At 36.4% G+C, this 19,647-nt stretch overlaps 1 protein-coding gene across 7 annotated transcripts in view; it reads left to right on the top strand.

Moving 5' to 3' along the window:
• The window catches only part of LOC118191981 (organic cation transporter protein-like), a 92,674-nt gene that overhangs the window by 21,058 nt on the left and 51,969 nt on the right, over nt 1-19,647 (top strand). For 4 of the 7 annotated variants that reach the window (XM_035362856.2, XM_035362858.2, XM_035362854.2 and 1 more), the window contains exon 2: nt 12,279-12,717. The exons of 2 other annotated variants lie outside the window; for them this stretch is intronic. In XM_035362856.2, coding sequence (XP_035218747.2) covers nt 12,307-12,717 — 411 coding nt within the window. In that variant the 5' untranslated portion in view covers nt 12,279-12,306. Of the gene's footprint in view, nt 1-12,278; nt 12,718-13,856; nt 14,004-19,647 lie in introns of those variants that run through there. One more of the 7 variants, XM_085824404.1, reaches the window with a different exon arrangement.

Here is a 19,647-nt window from a genome sequence, read left to right as displayed (position 1 = left end):
GCGTATTTTTTACATGACTGATAGAATTTTTTGTATGCGTGTTTTAATGAAACATGTTTTTTAAGCCTTATCGTTATAAAGCAAGACTGAGCTGCGATTCAGAAATGTAATCAAACTTCCGAGAAATTATATCACAGTTTATTGCAGGTTTTTTTTTTTTAAGGAAAGTTATCTCTCTTTCTAACTATATACATATCTAGGGAATATCGTAAGCATGGTCATGCACTTTCTCCCATAAATATTCAATAAGGTACATATTTAGTGAACACTAGGGAATGCTTCACTGCATAGAATCGAATGCCTCTTTGTTGGTACAGGATTCCTTCCGACAAATCTGGAGATGGAGAATGACATTAATATCAATACTTGAAATCAAACATATTCTCAAACAACTTCCGCATAAGAAGTAACAACTTCCGCAATTTCCGCATAAGAAATAATAATTTTCATTTCAGACAACTTCCGCATAAGTACAGCTTTAGAGAATGTTGGACGTGGAGCTTTAACCACAATGGTAGAGGAATGGTGGCCACATCCCCCGTTACTAACTCTGCTGGTACAGGATTGACACATCGTCTCTAAAACCTGATTTCGATATTGCGCTAGTCTCGACATTACACCTTGTTAGAGACATTAGGGAATTTGGAAGCAGGAAAGATGAAAAAGGAGCAACCGTCTTCGCCGGGAATCGAACCGAGGACCTTTAGAATACGCCCCCAGTGTGCAGACCACCACATCGTGGAGGCATGCCAAGAAGACGGGAGAAATACCTTATATACTCCCCCCTTTTAAAGGGCGACTGGGGTTTCTAGGGGACCCAATCGTCAAATCCTGGGTGAGGAGAGTCATCATCCACCACCCTTTTAGTTCAGGCGCCACTGTAGAGACATTAGATAATTTGGAAGCAGGAAAAATGAGCAACCGCCTTCGCCGGGATTTGAACCGCAGACCTCTGGAAAACGCGCCCAGCATGCAGACCACCACACCACGAAGGCATGCCAAGAAGGCGGGAGAAATACTACCTTATAACCCTGTCAAATGTATGTCTGTGACAACTCTTCGCAAGTGGCAGATTAACATTAGTCGTTTTAATTTTTACATCACTGTCAAAATAGTTTTCTTATCGTGGCGATCAGTGGCTGCAGGCTAGTGCCTGTGGTAGGCTGATATCGATACTGTGTAGTGTCCATTTTGTTCAGTGTTGATCCTATGAATGTAAGCCGAATTTTGAAAGCCAATCGACATTTCATACATATGTACACGATGGTAAAAAGAAACTGCCCCGATATATGAGCCCATACAGGTCTATCCGCTAAATCAATCGAGACGAAATTTCAGATACTGTTATTTGAAGATATCTGCTCAAGATTGTGTAGAGATTTCCCGGTTACGCTTACAGTGAAAAAATTTCAGAAGTTTCGAACGGCAATACCCACTTTTTTCTGTGCAAATTGATTAGTGCATTGAAAAATATAAACAGCGTTGAAACGATACGTGTATAACGAAATTTATTAGCTTAAAACACTTGCAAGATATTGCAAAAACTGAAGGCGTACAACCAAATTGGAAGATGCAACATTATACCTTGTGTGTTGCGATGCAGTGCGATGGTTTCCAATGCAAAATATTGCAAAAACTGCAGGGGTATTTGCAAGATATTGCAAAAAATGCCAACGTTAAACATTTACAAGATCGTAAGGGACCAACGAAAACACAGAGAGGAGCTGCATTAGTGTACTTTGCTTAATTCACAGGGTTAAACACCATATAAGGTATTTCTCCCGCCGGTTCTGCACGCTGGGCCGGTATTCCAGAGGTTCGTGGTTCGATTCCCGGCGAAGGTGATTCCTCATTTTTCATCTTGCCTGCTTCCAAAAAAATACCTAATGTCTCTACAGTGGCGCCCGAACTAAAAGAGTGTTGGATGATGATTCTCCTCACCCAGGATTTGGCGATTGGGTCTCCCCAAAAACCCGGTCGCTGTTTAAAAGGAGGGAGTATATAGGGCATTTCTCCCGCCTTCTTAACGTGCCTTCGGGGTGTAGTGGTTCTGCACGCTGGGCCGGTATTCCGGAGGTCCATGTTTCGATTCCAGTCGAATGCGATTGCTCATTTTTCCTCTTGCCTGCTTCCAAAAAATACCTAATGTCTCTATAATCAAACACAGAACACCATGCGCAAAACATGCTTGTGAAAAACCATTAATAAACATTGTAGGAAGACTGATTCTTTGTAGGAAGACTGATTTCAGGTCCTCAAACGTGATAATAAGATGGCATATGCAGGGAAACAACCAGCTGAACAGATAAAAAAGATTCAGATTTTATCTGAACGCGGAAAATGCTGCCGAAGCAGTGCGATGTTATCTGCGAAATCATAAGCTAAAACAAGGCCCAAGTTCCGCACAAATTGTATGTGATTTGGCGTAAAAATTTGAAGAAACTTTATGCACCTGCAATAGACTGCAATCTGGATGTTCCTAGTGAAGTTGTTGCGAAAGTACATAATCCGATTATTGCAGGCCCACTGCAAAGAAGTGTTGCCCGCAGTTTGAATGCACCAAAAAATACAGTCCTCAAGCATCTGCGCTCTGTTCTGCGGAGATTTCTTTATCGATTCCACGGCGACCAGTAACTATAATCTGGTGATAAACAACACTGCATGGACTGTACAAATTTGCTTCTCATCAGATATGAGGAAGATAACAGGTGGCCGTTGCAGATATTATGGACGGATGAAGGGCATTTTTCCTTAACTGGAACCGTAAAACCACGTTCGCGCTGGGCTGAATGAAATCGTCACGATGTGGCACCGGTAAGTGTGTGGTACGGCATAGCAAGCGCATTCTTTCTCGCTCCGTATTATTTCGAAGAGCTCACTTCCACAGGTATTAAAACGCGCTCCATCGCAATTACTCGATAGATAACAATGGTGCAGAATTACGTAATTCCAGAGCTGCAGCAGCGAAATGTCATTAATGAGATTGTATGGATGCAAGATGGTGTTCCTCTACATTTTGCCCCATATGTTCAACAAGTGCAGCAACAGCAGTTTGAAGAGAGTCATCTTCCACAGTTTCGTGCCCATTGAGATCCTTCCATCCTCCCTCCTACGGATTTATGGTTCTGGCATTATCTGAAATACAGTCAAAAGTCGTTAATCCGGACTCGTCGGGACTTCAGCGATTCCGGATTATCGATTTTTCCGGATTATAGATCATCAGTTTAAATCTGGTAAGATGGCATGCAGAAATTCTAAAATTAAAAATATGGAACCGTAATTTATGAAATAAAGAACAATTATGATCTAAAGGGTATCAAAATTTACAAAAAAAAAAAAAAAAAAAAAGCTTAATATTTATTTGTTTACTTTACTTTCTTCGCTATCGGAAGCGAATTATGATGACGAGGAATTTGATTTAAATCACATCAAAGACGGAGTACATCGGGATGAAATACTACATTTAGTAAGGAATTATAAGCCAAATAAAATAAAAACATCTGCCCTGAAGATAAGGATAGTGCTGACAGATCAACTTCCAATTCATTGCTCTCCGCGGCGTCCCCCCGCCGCAGAGCAGCGTGAAATTGATAAACAGATTTTGGAATGATTAGGTAAACAAAGGATATGCCTTTATCCATTTTTTGCAGCAATTCCACTTTTTGTTTAATGGACTTCGAAACATACTTTCGCTTTGTAGATCCTTTACATATTAGTAAATATATATCGGAAATTCTATTTGACATAATCGAAAGTTCAAGCTTACTTTTATAAAATTGCTCTGACAGTCTGCAAAAAATAATAAGCCGGATCCAATTCGAAGATAAAGGAACAACGCAATCTGCAATATTAACTGAATTAGATAATTTTAGCTTAGCTTATACCGCCCGTTATACATTAAACGTGCATGCGTAAACGTATTTTGGGCATGCGCACACTCATATTCGCAACCGTTAAGGTCTTACGCGCATGCGTCGGGATTATAGATTATTCTGGATTATGGGTGTCCGAATTAAGGACTTTTGACTGTATAAGGTGTACACATCAAATCCACGAGATTTGTTTATTTGAAAGATGCCATAAAGCGTGGAATTATTCAGACTTCTCCTGCGATGTGACGTTCGTTACTTTTTACAATAATCTCCCGTACGCAATTTATCATCTGCGAAGCTGGGCATATTGAGCAACCTGCAACTTCAATAAAAGTTCCCCCCCTCTCCTGTCTTGTGTGGTAATTGGTCCTTTACAATGCTTTTCTTTGAGAAGGTTTACACATGCAATTTTTGTCACACGTGTTTTAAAGCCATTTATGGTTTTAAATGCGTTGATAAATTTTTTTGCAAAAAAAGTGATAATTGCCGCTCCATAATTTCGAAATGTTTTATAGTCAAAAGCTAAGTTGCTCAACTGACTGAGGGTGAGACTCAACTGACTGAGAGTGAGTTGAGAAAACAACTGAGCGTGAAAGCTCAGTTGTTTTAAATCATCACAATCTTGAGCGCATACCTTCAAATAACAATATCTGAAATTTCATTTTGGTTGGTTGAGGCCGCTAGGACTTCATATATCGAATTCTTTCATGACCACCCTATATCTATAACTTTATTAGCTTTTTAAATGATGGGATCGAATTATTCAGATTATGTCGAAATATTAAATTTTAGACCGGCATTTATTTCAGTTAATTCCAGTATGTTGAATTAACCATTAGATAACTTACTTTTAACCTTAACCAGAAAGCAAAAATTTTAGAATACTAAAGCGTCTCCAGCGTTCAACTGGCAAACTTAATTTACTGCTTGTACCAATGGGGGAAATTCTCCCACATTAATGTAATCGCGTGGCAGGGCGTACGAGCAAAGAATAAAAAAAGCCTCAACTTATTCATTCTATTTTTTTTTTTTTTTTTTTTTTTTCTTAAATAGCAGTCGCGCACATGAGCTCAGTCCATATCTTTATGTCTCTAAAATTGTAAGTACCGTATTTGCAACAAATACATAATTAACCCCTTAGCTGCCGCGGGGAACGTACAAGATTCATTTCCCAGTGCCACGGTTTTTCACACAGGCGCGCGTTGTTATGCGATGTACAAGGGGGTAAACAAGTGCAAGTTTTACTTTCTAAAAACTGTTTACTTTCACAAAATAAAGAATAAAAGAAATACATGAATGCACAAAATTTAATGTTTTGAGTAAAAGTATAATAAAAAGATGTAAATATAATGGAAATGATGTTTTTATAACAAGAAAGATCCCTAAAATGGAGTTTCGATCAATTTATTTTTAGACCAGTAAAGTGTAATATCAGGTTTCAGTGTTATACTTTGTGAAATCAGTATGCCTAAAAAAAAACACATATTTCTTCTGAACTGGTTGAATGCCACGATTTTGTTTTTGATTTTTCGTTTGCAAGGTGTTGGTTCATATACTCAGTTTCAGTAACAATATGAAGCCCGAGCAGTTACACAGAAAATAATTCAAAAATGATAAATGGGTTTGAAACATCCGTTATATCTTTCTTTATTCCTGGAACCTACTATAAAAAGTAAACAAAAACGAAGGACACAGAATTTTAAAAAAATGCGTTTTACTCAAACAACACCAGCCAATAACGCGCAGTCATTACTTTCACGGCAAACATCCCCTCTCCAATTCCCCTCCCCCTCTTTAAAATAGTATCCTCCTTCGCATACTTTGTCAAGGTTATTGTGGTATTGCACAATGACAAAGCTTTGCGAATAATTTTACGGGTAGCAGAGCAAAGCAAATGATAGTATTTTGGAAGGGCGTATATATACGTCCGTGGCAGTTAACACATCGGCTGAGCAAGGCGTATATATACGCCCGCGGCAGTTAAGGGGTTAAAAGTGTATTCGTGAGTAGCTAGAGCACTTCTTTAACCAATTCATGTGATTGGTCAATAAAATGCAATAAAACCAATTACAAGTATGTCATCTGCCAACAGAATGCACTGTTTAAACAGATGCCAACAGAGAGAGCAGAGTAATGTTTGAAAAACGCAAATCAGCGTACAATAGCGAGGTCTCCCATTATGCAGCTGGATAATACCTTTCACACTCACATACACACACAGAAAAGGGGACATTTCTGTATCTCCCGTTCTACTGAGCAAAACCCTTTTTAGCAATCGTAACTATTTTTCTCCCTAGTTATGGTTGATCATTTTCGTAATAATTATAGTAGTTTTATACATTTTAATCGAATGAGAATGTCATCGACAAATGTCTTGCTGATGCATATGCTAATTCTGACTCCCTTTCGATCGAAAAGAATATTTTATTCTAAATTTTAGACGTTATAGAGAGCGTAATATGAAACATCTGCGAAGTAATCAAGGTGAAATGTTAACTAGCAAACTATTCAGAATATGCCTTTATTCTTTCCTTTTTGCATGACTGAGTTGTGTAACGGTAGCACACTCGGCGCGTATTCGAGAGGTTCAGGTTTGAGTCCCGGCGAGGGCACTGCTCATTTTTCACGTTTCCAGAGTATCAAAAATACCTAATGCCTCTACAGTGGCGCCCGAACTAAAAAGGTGGTGGATGATGATCCTTCAGCACCAGGATTTGGTGACTAGGTCCCCTAATCCCCAGTCGCCCTTTAAAAGGATTTTCTCCTTTCTTTCTGCATGCCTTCATGGTGTAACGGTAGCACACTCGGCGCGTGCCGAGAGGTCCAGGCTCGAGTCCTGGCGAGAGCATTGCCCATTTTTCATGTACTCCTGCTTCTAAAAGTGCCAATGTCTCTACTTTTTATACTTGGAGTATAAAACTCGAATTAAACTCCTTAGTTACTTTATCAAGGTGAACTTTTTATTGTCATTTGACAACAAAGCTAAACTGGCCATTTTTTCCTATCTCATAATGCTTCGCAAATAATTTTTTTAATCCTTTTCAGTTTTGTGAATGATCATTCAGCTTTGTCTACAGTCTCATAAACCTTTGAACTAAATGATGCACTCTCTGCATATATCTATGAAAGAGAAATGTGATTTATTATCACTAATTCGGCTAATCTATTTGACGCTTATTAATGTTTTAATTATCATACTCTTTAAATAACATCTTAAGTTAGGATGAAAATGTTGATGGCGCAGGCTCTGAAAACGTTCGTACAAAATCAACTGCTTTGTCTTGGATTTCTTTTATATTTGCTTTCAGAAGAAATTCGAGTACATACTTTTATACCTTTGAAATGTTGACAAAGCTACGCGCATAGAATATCTATCATTGGGTACAAGAAACTTACCCTAAAATGAGATTCTCAATCTTCTAATTACTCACATTCGTATAGTTCATCGTAATTTCTTTCACTTTCCTAACACTACTCAGGCAAAACTCTAATCATTCCTAAAATAATCCTAGTTTTTATCTTTAGATGTTCCGCTTCAATTCCTTTCATTGGTGTTTCGGTTAGTCAGAATTATGCGGTTAAAACATTTCACCACTTCACCAAATATATGCTTTAAGGCATAGAATGCATCGTATCTGCTAGCCCAGCGAGCTGGGATTAGAAATTTAAGACCCATTTCCTTGTTATGTTATCCTTTGTGGTCTATTGTTTCCAGTTCTTCCCACCGAAAAATATTATGATGAAAACAACAATATACATTTTGAACTGTTTCAAAAAGCTGACGAATTTTTATGGTTGATTCAATAGCATCCTTAAAAGTTTAATTTGGATTATGTTTTACAAAGAAACGATGTACAAAGAAACTTTTTCTGTTAAACAGTATTTCGTAACATTATATGCCTCACTCATTACTGCTGCACCACCATGTCCTTACTCAAGACATTTGTTAAATCCAAATCTTTCGTGTACATAAATTTCAGAATTTATGTTCAAGAAAGAAAGACAAGGCCTTCTGATGATTGCCTTTTTATTTTCCTAAAAGAAATAAAACTTCGTAACTTTTTAATTTCAAGGGATATTATCTTTAATTTTAGATGCTGAAATTTTGATAAGCTCATTTCGGGCTGTTAAGTATTTTACAGAACTATGTGGTAGCAGGGTTAACATATTCTGATTAGTCATCGATGCTTTCACTGGTATCATTCTTTATTTAATTAGACAAATAATTTCTCAGCTTAAAATGTGAAAATGTAAGTATCTTAGAGTAATTTTATTTTTTAATTTTTGTAAAATACAATCGCTAATGTAAAAGAACCGATACCTTTCTCTTCTCCTCAGTCGGGACCCCTAAGCTTGGGGGTCCCTGAGCTCTGCTCCGATTGTCTCGGTTATAGTTTCGGCCTAGTTCGCCAGTTTGAGACCACTGGTTTAAAACTTCATACCTTTAATTCTACTTAACATCTTCAAACCAGTGATTCGATACAGCATGTAAAGAGGAATTTTAAGAACGGCAAGTCTGTTACATAAGAAGCACCAAGACTAGCGTTACAAGATAAAATAATTAGAAAGAAATCTGAACAACATTGTACATGAAACTACAAGTAAAACAGATTTATGGATAATATCCTTATGAAGTTAGCAGATAAAGATGCAAACACATGAGAAACCCTCGAGAAATCCATGAGCAAGAATAGAAGAGCCTGAAACGAAAGCAGCAGAGACATTCCATAAAAATAGGTGTTACACAGTAATATTTGAAGTAAGGAGAAATTGTTGTGAAAAGATGTATTTTGAAAGCCGCAGGGCACCCTGCCATAACACAGCTTAAGTATTTATGATAACAGAAGTGTTAACAAGTGATACATTGATGTACAGGGTTGACAGAGTCCGTACGGTCCTTAAGAGTCCTTAAAAGTCCTTAAGTTTTTTGGAATCGAATTTTGGTCCTTAAAAGTCCTTAATTTTAGCCCAAATCAGCAGAAGGTCCTTAATTTTAATCATCTGAAATTTTTGTCTGTTTTTACGACTGCCATTTTGAGTGTGAATTAGCCTTTTGGAGGAATACTTTTGGCGATTCACTGACGTATATGGCTATCTTTTGAATGGTTTCATGTGTTATAATTTGTTTCTATTTCTAATATAAATGATGGGATACTCGAGTTTCTAAGCAAGAAGTGAAACATAAGCATTTCAAAATTCATTTTTTGTAATAGAGCTCTTAAACAATTTTCGCTTTGGGGAATGTGAATTCTTTTATTAAACTTATGAATTTGGCGATTTTAAGGTCAGTTTCTATAGAAAATTTTTAATTCCGAAATCTGAGAATTTTTCGACGATTTTTTTTAAAACATTGATAAATTTTATTAAAATAATGGGAATATATTGGAATTATATTTAAAAAATAACATTAAAATAAAACATTTTTATTTTTCGCTGTAATATTATAAAGTTTCATTTTGGCAACTTATTATATACAATATTTTAAATCTGAAAAATAAACAAGGTATAATGCTATAAAGCATAATTTACGAAACAGCTCTTAGCAAAAGCAAAATTTGCTATGTAATTAATTAAAAATGTCGTCTTTTTAATTTTTTCATAGTGTTTCCCCATGTAATTGTATCGGAATATTAAAAATTCTCAGAATATGCATCAGTTTTCTCTATAAAATTAATTTTACACTTTTTGCCTCCTTTCTTTTTTTCAAAATATTTCTGGCTTTTTGCTGTTACAGAATTGGGATAATTTTTCTTCAGTATTTTTGACAATGCAGCTTGGAAAGCTTAGAAGGATTTGAAGGCAAGATTTATAGACCCATGATTCTAGAAGATTCGAGAAATATGTGATAAAATGAAAAATGTCTCCATAGTATCAACGCATAATAGATGTATTTTATAGAAAGTTTGCGATTAATTTCTTACTTTTTGGAGAACGTCTGGAAGAACAATGAAGACATAATATTTGAATTTTTTTATTCCTGACACTAGAATCTTTTTCTTAACATGTTTATCTTCCTTTTATTTTCCCTACTTTTCACTAGACACAAGCATTGAAAATATTAAAAATGCATCTAATCTTATCATTGGGCAGGCAGGCCCACTAGCGGCCGAGCGGTAAAGACGCTGAACACTGGTAGTTCGGTCTGAGGTTCGAATCCCGCGAACGGGCTGGCTGCATGGGCGTTTTCGTTGTTTTCCCCATGTGTAACGTGTATACGAGCCAGTTTCCCTTAGAAAGTCCTCCACGAAAGGCATCCCTCCCTTTAGGCAGATAGCCCTCGTGTGCTTTGCCATAATTAAATACACCACCACACCATTGAGCAGGCATTACAGAAAGGGATTTTTTTTATTACTAAAGAAATTGAAAACTTAAAATTTAAAAGATCCATCTAATATGTCTTAATGCATCATACACAGAGCTGGCACTAGGCATTTTCCCATCTGATGCAATCTCTGTGGATCCTAAATTCGACTGCATAGTGACTTATAAGGATTATGTTAATTTATTAACAGTTACAGTTTGAGTTAATTTTGAATTAAGGAAATCGATGTAAACTAGCCAAAATGTTTGGGAAGGCTTCAAATTAAAATGACGGATAAATATTTTGTTGAGTGTTGTTGTTTGAGGATCAGTGTCATAAATTACATGTATTTTAAACTGTGAAATTTTATTAGATTTTGATTTTAATAGGGCTTTTTTAACAAATATTGCTAAAAAATAAAATTTAATAGTTGCCATGTAAATCCATAATGACTAAGGTTATCTATTTACCTAATTTAATTATTTATAACTAACTGCTTACCCTTAAAAATTATCCCTACATATTATTGTCTTTCATTACTACTCACTGTGGTCACAAGATAAAACACAAAGATGTAGAAATTCAAGTAAAACTTATTCTTTGCGTCTAGAGACACTTAAAATAATACAAAACAACTTATCACCTCTGGTGCTTTAATGGCTTACTAGAACCTGAAAGTATATTAACTGGGTTACAACCCCTAGAACTCTACACAAAGCTATGACACTAACTGCATCAAACAGAGCCTTACTAACTTTCAAAACTTGCTTAACCATGCCTACATCTGGCCTTTCAAGTTTGTTCTAATCAGCAGGCCTATCTCTCTAGACAAGCAGCAGCGGTGATAACATTCAGTCTTTTGGTTATGAATCATGCTAATTATGATCTTACTTGTCATTTTAATCTATGCTGTTTGACATAAAAATCTACCTGCTATTTACTAAACCTCTAGACCCGCGGTTCTCAATCTTTTGACTATGAAAACCTTTAGTACCACCACTACAAAGTACTAGTACCAGCACCACTCTTGAACAAAGCTCAGATCGCATAAATATACAAGTGTTAGAGAAAAAACTCAATCAGGATGTTAGGGTTTTAATTTTTGAAATAAGTAGTTAAAAGTACTTTGCTTCATTGGGTAGTACCTATTTTTTTCTTCGTGACAAAATGAGGCATAAAAAAAATCAACATAAAGCTAACTGTTAGTAAAATGTAAATGTCACTTATCTTCTTTCAAAAATGTCCAACCTATTATAAGTGTAAAATATTTAATGCTACTTGAAAACTGCATGAAGTTTATTTTATTCTCAAACTTATTAATAATTATGTTTAATTAATTCATTTTTAGTAATAATGCATACTACTTAGGGATCTATTTTATTTTTAGGATGGTATTACAAAAGTAAAATTCAGGCATAGAATAATATTTTTAATTGAATTTATTCAGTTCCCATTTGTTCATAGGTCCTTAATTTTTTAATTAATGGTCCTTAAAAGTCCTTAATTTCCGTGTGCAGAAACGTGTACGAACCCTGGTTGATGAAAAGCCGACACCTATGCATTTCCTTTTCCTTCCATGCCTTATCTGGGATTCTAACTAGGACCCATCTTGATAAATGACAGCTGTTCATTACTCAGTATTACATCAAGTGGCAAATGTCCATTACTCCTCTTAGTCAATATTATGTTACGATCAATTTTTTTTTTTTTTTTTTTTTTTTTTTTTTTTTTTGTTTTGTGTGTGTGTGTGTGTGTGTGTCTGTCTGTCTGTCTCGTCAGTCGCATTTTGTAACTAGTGTCGATTCTTCTCTATGTGGATCCTGTACGTTGTCGATTCTTCGCTATGTGGACCCTATGCAGTATGAGTTTTATAAACGGTAGATCTTGCGCAATGTCGAATCTACGCCGTGTCAATTTAGAGCAGTGTCAATCATATGATTGTAAGCCTTTTAAAGAAAGAGAAACCATTAACCTGCAATAACCTATTTTCTTTGCTATGAAGTCGAATAGAAACATAACTAAGAAAATAATATATAATAATATAACTAAAAAAAACATTGTTCTCCTTGAATATTACTTGACATTTTTTTCTTAATGCATTTCAGATTGGCGGCTCTTTTTGCACCAACCATAATGAAAAACAAGAAACCATCGGACATCTCATCCAGCGAAGTGCAGGATATTTCTGACGTCGTTGGAAGTTTTGGTCCTTGGCAGAAACGGGTGTTTATAATATTCTTTTATATCAACATCGTTGGAATTTGGCAAAACCTCTCTATCACTTTCTTGGCTCCAAATATGGATTTCTGGTGTGTTGAACCCAACAGTACGGACTCTTCTTCCCTTCACGTCTTGCTAAACAGCACCGATCAAATACTCAGAAGACTTAACAACGATACTTCTAAGGATGAATGTATGATAACCGTATATTCAGAACAGAATGTCACTATGGTTTCTTTTGTCAACATATCTCAACCAGAGATAGTACCCTGCACAAAGTGGCACTATGATACTTCTTATACCTCTCAAACTTTAGTTAGCGAGGTAAACCCTTTCATAAATATTTTAAATCATTTCTATGTACCAAAACTAATTACATAAAATCTCCTGAAGATGTTGCTCAAGAGATAAAAGCACATCCTTAAAACCATCTGGAATATTCCCTTGATATGTCAGATTTATCTTTCTGAGTACTTAATGTTCTCTTAGCATATTCCCAAGATAATTTCGACTCAAAACGTTGGTGGATGTTGATTCTTTACCACCATGATATGGCAATTGAGTCCCCAGTCGCCCTTTAAAAGAGGGTGTGTATAAGGTATTTCTCCCGCCTTCTTAGCATGCCTTCGTGGTGTAATAGTCAGCACTGTCGGCGCGTATTCGAGAGCTTCGAGGTTCGAGTCCCGGCTAGGGCATTGCTCATTTTTCATCTCTCCTGCTTCGAAATAACCTAATGTCTCTACAACCGAACCATCACAAGTTTTTTTTTGTCGTCTCGAACTCTTTAAATTCCAAAAGCATCCGTATCTTATCAGATAAATGTTTAATGCCTTTTTGGTGTTGAACTTCTTTAGTATTTCCCTAAGAATGTTGTTTCCGATACTTCCAACTTTTATTTGGAGACACTAAATCCTACACTTTGTGAACTAAGTTGATCGAAGAGTTTCTTAAGAGTGCTCTTCGTGCTCGTAATAAGATTGGTCTAGATCAGCGGTCGCCAACCGGTGGTCCACTTTTCCGTGATAACGTTTTGTTGGTCTGCAGGAAAATTGGGACATTATTAATATTTTTATGAAGATTCAGTTTAAATGATGATGAGTAACAAAACTTATTATGGAATATGGATTACACTTTTTTAATTTTAGCTACTACTTTTAGCGAAATTCCTTATAAATTTAGCGACCTTTTTAGCTACTTTTGCAGGTGTATCTAGCGACATTTGAAAGTGAGAGTTGGCATCCATGGATATGCTGCTGCTATCAATATTAGCGTGAACTGTAATTCTCTTTCCTTTTGAATTACAAACATATGTTATTGTAGTTGTTAATAACACAGTTTTTCTCTGTGTCAATAGGCAACTTGATGAATTTTTATGAGAACCATCTGCCTTCTTGTTTATAATTGCATCACTGAAAGTTTTTGTTTGGTCAATATGTTGATCAATGACGCCATTGCTGAGTAAGGGATGGTTATTATGTTTACAATAATTAAAAATTGGAGGCATAAGGCTATCAGTTTATTGATATTGCTTTGCTTTTGCCGATTTGTTCTTGCTTTTTATGAAGTTCCTTTTCAGTGATATGGAAATGTGAAGCTTTCTGTACAAGAAGGTAATATTTTTGTACTTTTCATTTAGTTTTTTTAAATGTGAACGAAATATGTGTAGTTTGTTTATTATTATTGTATAAATGTATTTACCTTTTTTAAATTTATATTAGTGGTCCGCCAAATATAAAATTACATATGCAGTGGTCTGTGAAGTTCTTTAAGGGTTGATGGCTGCTGGTCTAGCTATCGCCATATAATTTGAAATACGTTTCTTTTATAGTCCTGTACCAGTTCGTCTACACAGAGATAACATACTGATATTTCGAATTTTGGTTTGTAGGGTTTCCCTTAGTCTGCATAACAAGTTATTTTAATTGGTACCTTTCCTGAACCTCTCGTTTTTCCCTCGGATTTCCTCACCAGACGCAAATTTAAAGTTCAGTGAAGTGAGTATAAAATCAGACGAAGCGAGTAGTTCAATCAGAGCAGGATTTCGCTAGCCGGTGGATTTTACTATTTTGCTATTACGCTGAGTTGCTGATATGCATTTTTAGCCATTTAATAAGTATATGACTGGGTAGGTCGTTGAGTCAGCCTAGTTAGCCTGATGTTAAATTGTTAGTTAATTTCAGGCTAATTAACTACTTGCTATCTTTGAATTTTTTGTGAAATTATTCTTAAGTTCCACCGCAAATCGTCGGTGTTATTGCAAGTACGAAGTATGCGAATTTGTGTTAAGAGTTTGACAAATAATAAAGGGTATATTTTACCCTTCTTCTGTGCTGGTATTATTCACGCCTGTGTTTCTTACTAAGATCCAGTTTATTTAATGATAGTGAAGAGAGTTAAATCTTACAGTTGTAGCGTTGCGCGCCTCCAACTTGCACGCAACCAAGAGATGACTGTGAAAACTGGATAAAAGACAGAGTCTTGTTAAGGGTTTAAGTCCCTTTTTATTCAACGTAATAAATTACAAGTGCGTGCTCTTGACGCTCACAAACTGCGCCAACTCGGCGGTCAAATAAAAATAATAACCTGAAAAGAAACTAAAGACAAGACTCTAACTACGAGGTTCTCTAAAAGTAACTAACCTCACCGCGTTTTACAATACCGCTGCTAATTCAGCAAACTTGAAGATCACTTGAACGATTAACACTACTTCCAGGCAAGCACACAGGCCGAAACGCGGGGTTCTTCAATTTCTGGCCAACTACCTCCGCGCTCGTGAAGTAAGAATATCACACCTCGAACTCGTTTCCTTTCTATTTAAATCAGAATACTTCCGCTGATAATTTGAATCCTTGCGCGTTCTACTAAAATTTACATACTCTGGCATTGGTAGTTCCAGGGGAAAGTAAGGCTTGACAGGAAAGATAGTTTAAACTTAAAATAAATGTTAGTTAAAATAAATATAAACCCTGCATTTGCCGCTGCCAGAATTTGGAAAACTTGGAAGCAGGTCCTACAAACGACCTGTTGTAAGTTTCTCTAATTCTGAACTAACTGTCGAGAACCTCGTTTCCACAAAAAAAAAAAAAAAAAAAAAAAATCTTATGTAACAAATTGTATACTAAAATTCTGTTGATAGTTATAACTCTCTCTTCTTACAGCAACTTTTCCTGGACTTCATCAATCAATCTTGGTCTTTCCTTCCAGCATCTGGAAGGAATAAGTATCAGTATCTTTCTAAATACATTATAATTTACACTTTCTTGACACAATAAATTTTTGTTTTTAAACGATTCGTTTTTCTTAGTTATTGCTTAATGCACATTCATTCAATTTTTCAAGCATTAATTTAACTTTACCATGGCTCTCCACCATGTGTGGTGTCAAACGGGAATATTCGTGTTTTAGTCTTACAACACTTTCCCTAACCACCATGATTTGTTAGAATTCAACGACCAAATGGACACACCTTACTCGACATTCTACAACTCGATGAGCTACTTTAATATTCTTAAAAAATTCAAGTGTAGGTGGAGAACCCTACAAAACACATTCATTCTAACTTCCCCCCTCATTCATCTTTAAACATGCAGGCTTTCGCTCTAAAGCATGACTTTATCTACAATTTAATACTTAAATTTTGACTTCATTGCTTTTAAGCATTCACTTTTAGCATCTAAAATTTTATGCTTCTAGACTAAATTCATATTTTACATAACATTCAAGTATTTACGTACATTTACAAAATTTTAATACATATAATTTTTACAATTTACCATACAATGAATAAGAGAAAATAAATTTTTACTTTACTCATTCTTCGCCAAGCTGGCGGCACTGAAACTAAAATTTTTATTAATACAAGAATACGAAGTTATTTCTATCTTCGGCCAAATTTTGGCTTTAACATAACAGAATTAGTCTTTCGACCAACAGAAAATGCTTGTTCTTAGCTTTTATACTTAAAGAAAATAATACTTTTGCCTTAGCTAAATAAAGTAAAACAAAACTAAGTCTCAACCGAGACATATTGACTTTCGTCAAAACATAGAACTTCGTACTTATACATAACATTTCGGAACAAAAGAGAAAAAAAAAAAAAATTATAGAAGATTTTAACTTATCTTTGAGTTTTCGATCCTTGAAACTCCGTCATTCTTTTGTGGCAATATTGTTCCCAAGTTATCGGTTTCATGGACGTCAATCTTCTCCTTACTGACCTCCGAGTATCGTCCACATGAGTTTTTCTTTTGCGTCCTCTGCATGCTGGCCTCTTGGCGGAGTAATCGTCTGGTTGTTGGCATTTCCGTTTTTCCATGTGACGGCTGGTCTTGACGTCCTCCGGTCTGGAGTCCTTCTTGAATTTCTTCTGTTCCTGGTATTTTTGTTCCTCCTGTTGCCGTTTCAGTTTCCGGAACGGCGGCCTTGCTGGCACCTGACTCTGTGGCCGTGTGCGCGTTCTCCTTGATGTATAATTTCTCCTGCGATCCGTTGTAGGTGGTGTTTTGCTCTTTACCACGGTTTCTTTACGCGGTGCATCTGTATTCTTGTTTTTCTTAAACGCTGGAGTTTGAAAGTTATTTTTTCTTTTTGATACCGACGTCCGGGTTGTAGAAGGGCTAGGTCTCTCTTCAGTTCTCTGCTTCTTGGGTGGTGGAATAGTTGTTATTTCTGGACCTTCTACTTCGTTTAGACTTGAGTCCTGCAAGAAACTTTTAAGGATTTCAAAATCATTTGGATTATAGTATTTTTTCACCTGGTCGGGACTTGCTTTACAGACCTCCCCTCTTTCGTTCTTAAGATATAATACTACTCCTTTGATTTCCTGAATTACATAGGGACCTTCAAATTTTGGAGCTAGCTTTGCCGTAAAATTGTCTGGGGCACTTGATAAAGAAAATTTCCGCTTCAATACTTTATCCCCAACTTTAAAATCTGCTTCACGGCGTTTTCTATCATAATATACTTTCTGCCTATTTCTTGCCGTTCTTAAAGCATAAGCTAATTCATTTATGTAGCCATCCCAGCGCGTGTGATGTGTGCTCACGTAACTGCGAATTATTTTTACTATGTTTTTATTCACTCTTTCTGCTATGTTTGCCTGTGGTCTATACTGAACCATTTTGATATGGCGTATGCCAAGTCCATTGCATATGTTTTCAAATATTTGACTAATGAATTGTTTTCCGTTATCGCTAATGACTTCTATCGGTGCACCGTATTTTAAAATGTATCTGTGTAAGAATGCATCTGCGACTGTTTTGGCTGACGCGCGTTTAAGTGGAACAATTTCTGTCCATTTTGAAAAATGATCTACTATTACTAGAAGAAAACGATTTTTATTTAACTCGCTCTGGGGGAAGGGACCAAGAAGATCTATGCCTAAAATTTCATTCGGAAATGTAGCGCGAATGCTATTTAAGTACCCGGCCGGGCTCTAATTAATATCATTTATTAACCGACATTGATTGCAGGACCTGACATACGCCGTTACTATTTTGTATAATTGCGGGAAATATACCGCCTCGCGTACCCTTTTTAAAGTTTTTCTGACCCCTAAATGGCCCGCTGTTTTCGCGTCGTGTAATTCCTTCAAAATGCTTAATCGAAGCGAGGCTGGGATGACTGGTTTGTACTCAAGATTTTCGTTTGTTGTTTTTGTATAAAATAATAAATTATCTATTATTTCATAGTTTTCTGCTCTATTTCTTATCGCATCGATGTCTGTGTGCTCAAAGCTTTCGGGGTCTTTCAAATATGCATAGATATTTCCAAATTCAGGATCAGCTTTCAGTTCAGTAATAATCGTATCTCTGGAATCTAAAATTTTTGAAGTCAACACAGCGCATTTAAGTTCATTTCCTTCATCGTCCAATTTTATACGAGAAAGTGCGTCAGCTACATTGTTTTCCTCTAGATTTTTTCCGCTATTCTGCGATTTTGAAACTTCACCGCCAATTCGAAGAGCTCCTGCTATGTGCTTGGGTTTCTAATTTCAAAGTAGTCTTGAACAGCGGGTAACAATCTTGGTAAGATTATTTCAATAATCTCCGCATCGGGTTTCTTCCCATACAGCATATCCGTCAGCTTAATTTTTCGTAGAATAAAGTCCGTCAATTCTTCTATATCCCGTTGATAGAAACTATATAGTTCGGCTTCCAGCCGTGCTCTATCTTTCACTATGGTTAAGGCCTTTACTAACGATTTTTTGAAATTTTCAAATGTATATGTCTGGCTTCCAAATTCCCCTAATAAAAATTTGCCTATATTTTTCCACCATAGCGCGGCCTGTCCTCTTAGTGCGGATGTGGCGATGGCAACTTTTTGTCTTTACGGCACAGGGTAGAGCTGAAAGTGATTTTCTAGGCCTTCTAGAAATATCGCCACCGAATTTTTTCCGTCGAAATTGACGTTTGGCTTGATTGACGCTCTCAAAGTCTGGACCAGATATCCAAATCCTTCCAATTGGCTTGTCATTTCTTGGTGTTGTCCAGCGGTTTCCATCCAATTTTCGGCCATTTTAGTTCGATAAGTGTTCGGGCGCCAATGTAGCGTTGCGCGCCTCCAACTTGCACGCAACCAAGAGGTGACTGTGAAACCTGGATAAAAGACAGAGTCTTGTTAAGGGTTTAGGTCCCTTTTTATTCAACGTAATAAATTACAAGTGCGTGCTCTTGACGCTCACAAACTGCGCCAACTCGGCGGTCAAATAAAAATAATAACCTGAAAAGAAACTAAAGACAAGACTCTAACTACGAGGCTCTCTAAAAGTAACTAACCTCACCGCGTTTTACAATACCGCTGCTAATTCAGCAAACTTGAAGATCACGTTGAACGATTAACAATACTTCCAGGCAAGCACACAGGCCGAAACGCGGGGTTCTTCAATTTCTGGCTAACTACCTCCGCGCTCGTGAAGTAAGAACAGCACACCTTGAACTCATTTCCTTTCTATTTAACTCAGAATACTTCCGCTGATAATTTGAATCCTTGCGCGTTCTACTAAAATTTACATACTCTGGCATTGGCAGTTCCAGGGGAAAGTAAGGCTTGACAGGAAAGATAGTTTAAACTTAAAATAAACGTTAGTTAAAATAAATATAAACCCTACACAGTGTTTCACTTGTATCATGTTTTCTCTGACATTTCTTGCTATTTCATGTTTATATTTATTCGTTCACTTAGATTTAAATTTTTCTGTCCGCTATGATTTGCTGCTTATTTCGCAGTCTGCTATATAGTGTGGTGCTTTATTCT

This window comes from Stegodyphus dumicola, chromosome 9 (assembly GCF_044657685.1).
Source record: "Stegodyphus dumicola isolate Sdum_Otavi_A_Nest chromosome 9, ASM4465768v1".
Taxonomy (NCBI): Eukaryota; Metazoa; Arthropoda; class Arachnida; order Araneae; family Eresidae; genus Stegodyphus; species Stegodyphus dumicola.
The sequence above is the reverse complement of the archived record's forward strand: the minus strand, read 5'-3'. Positions and strand labels throughout refer to the sequence as shown.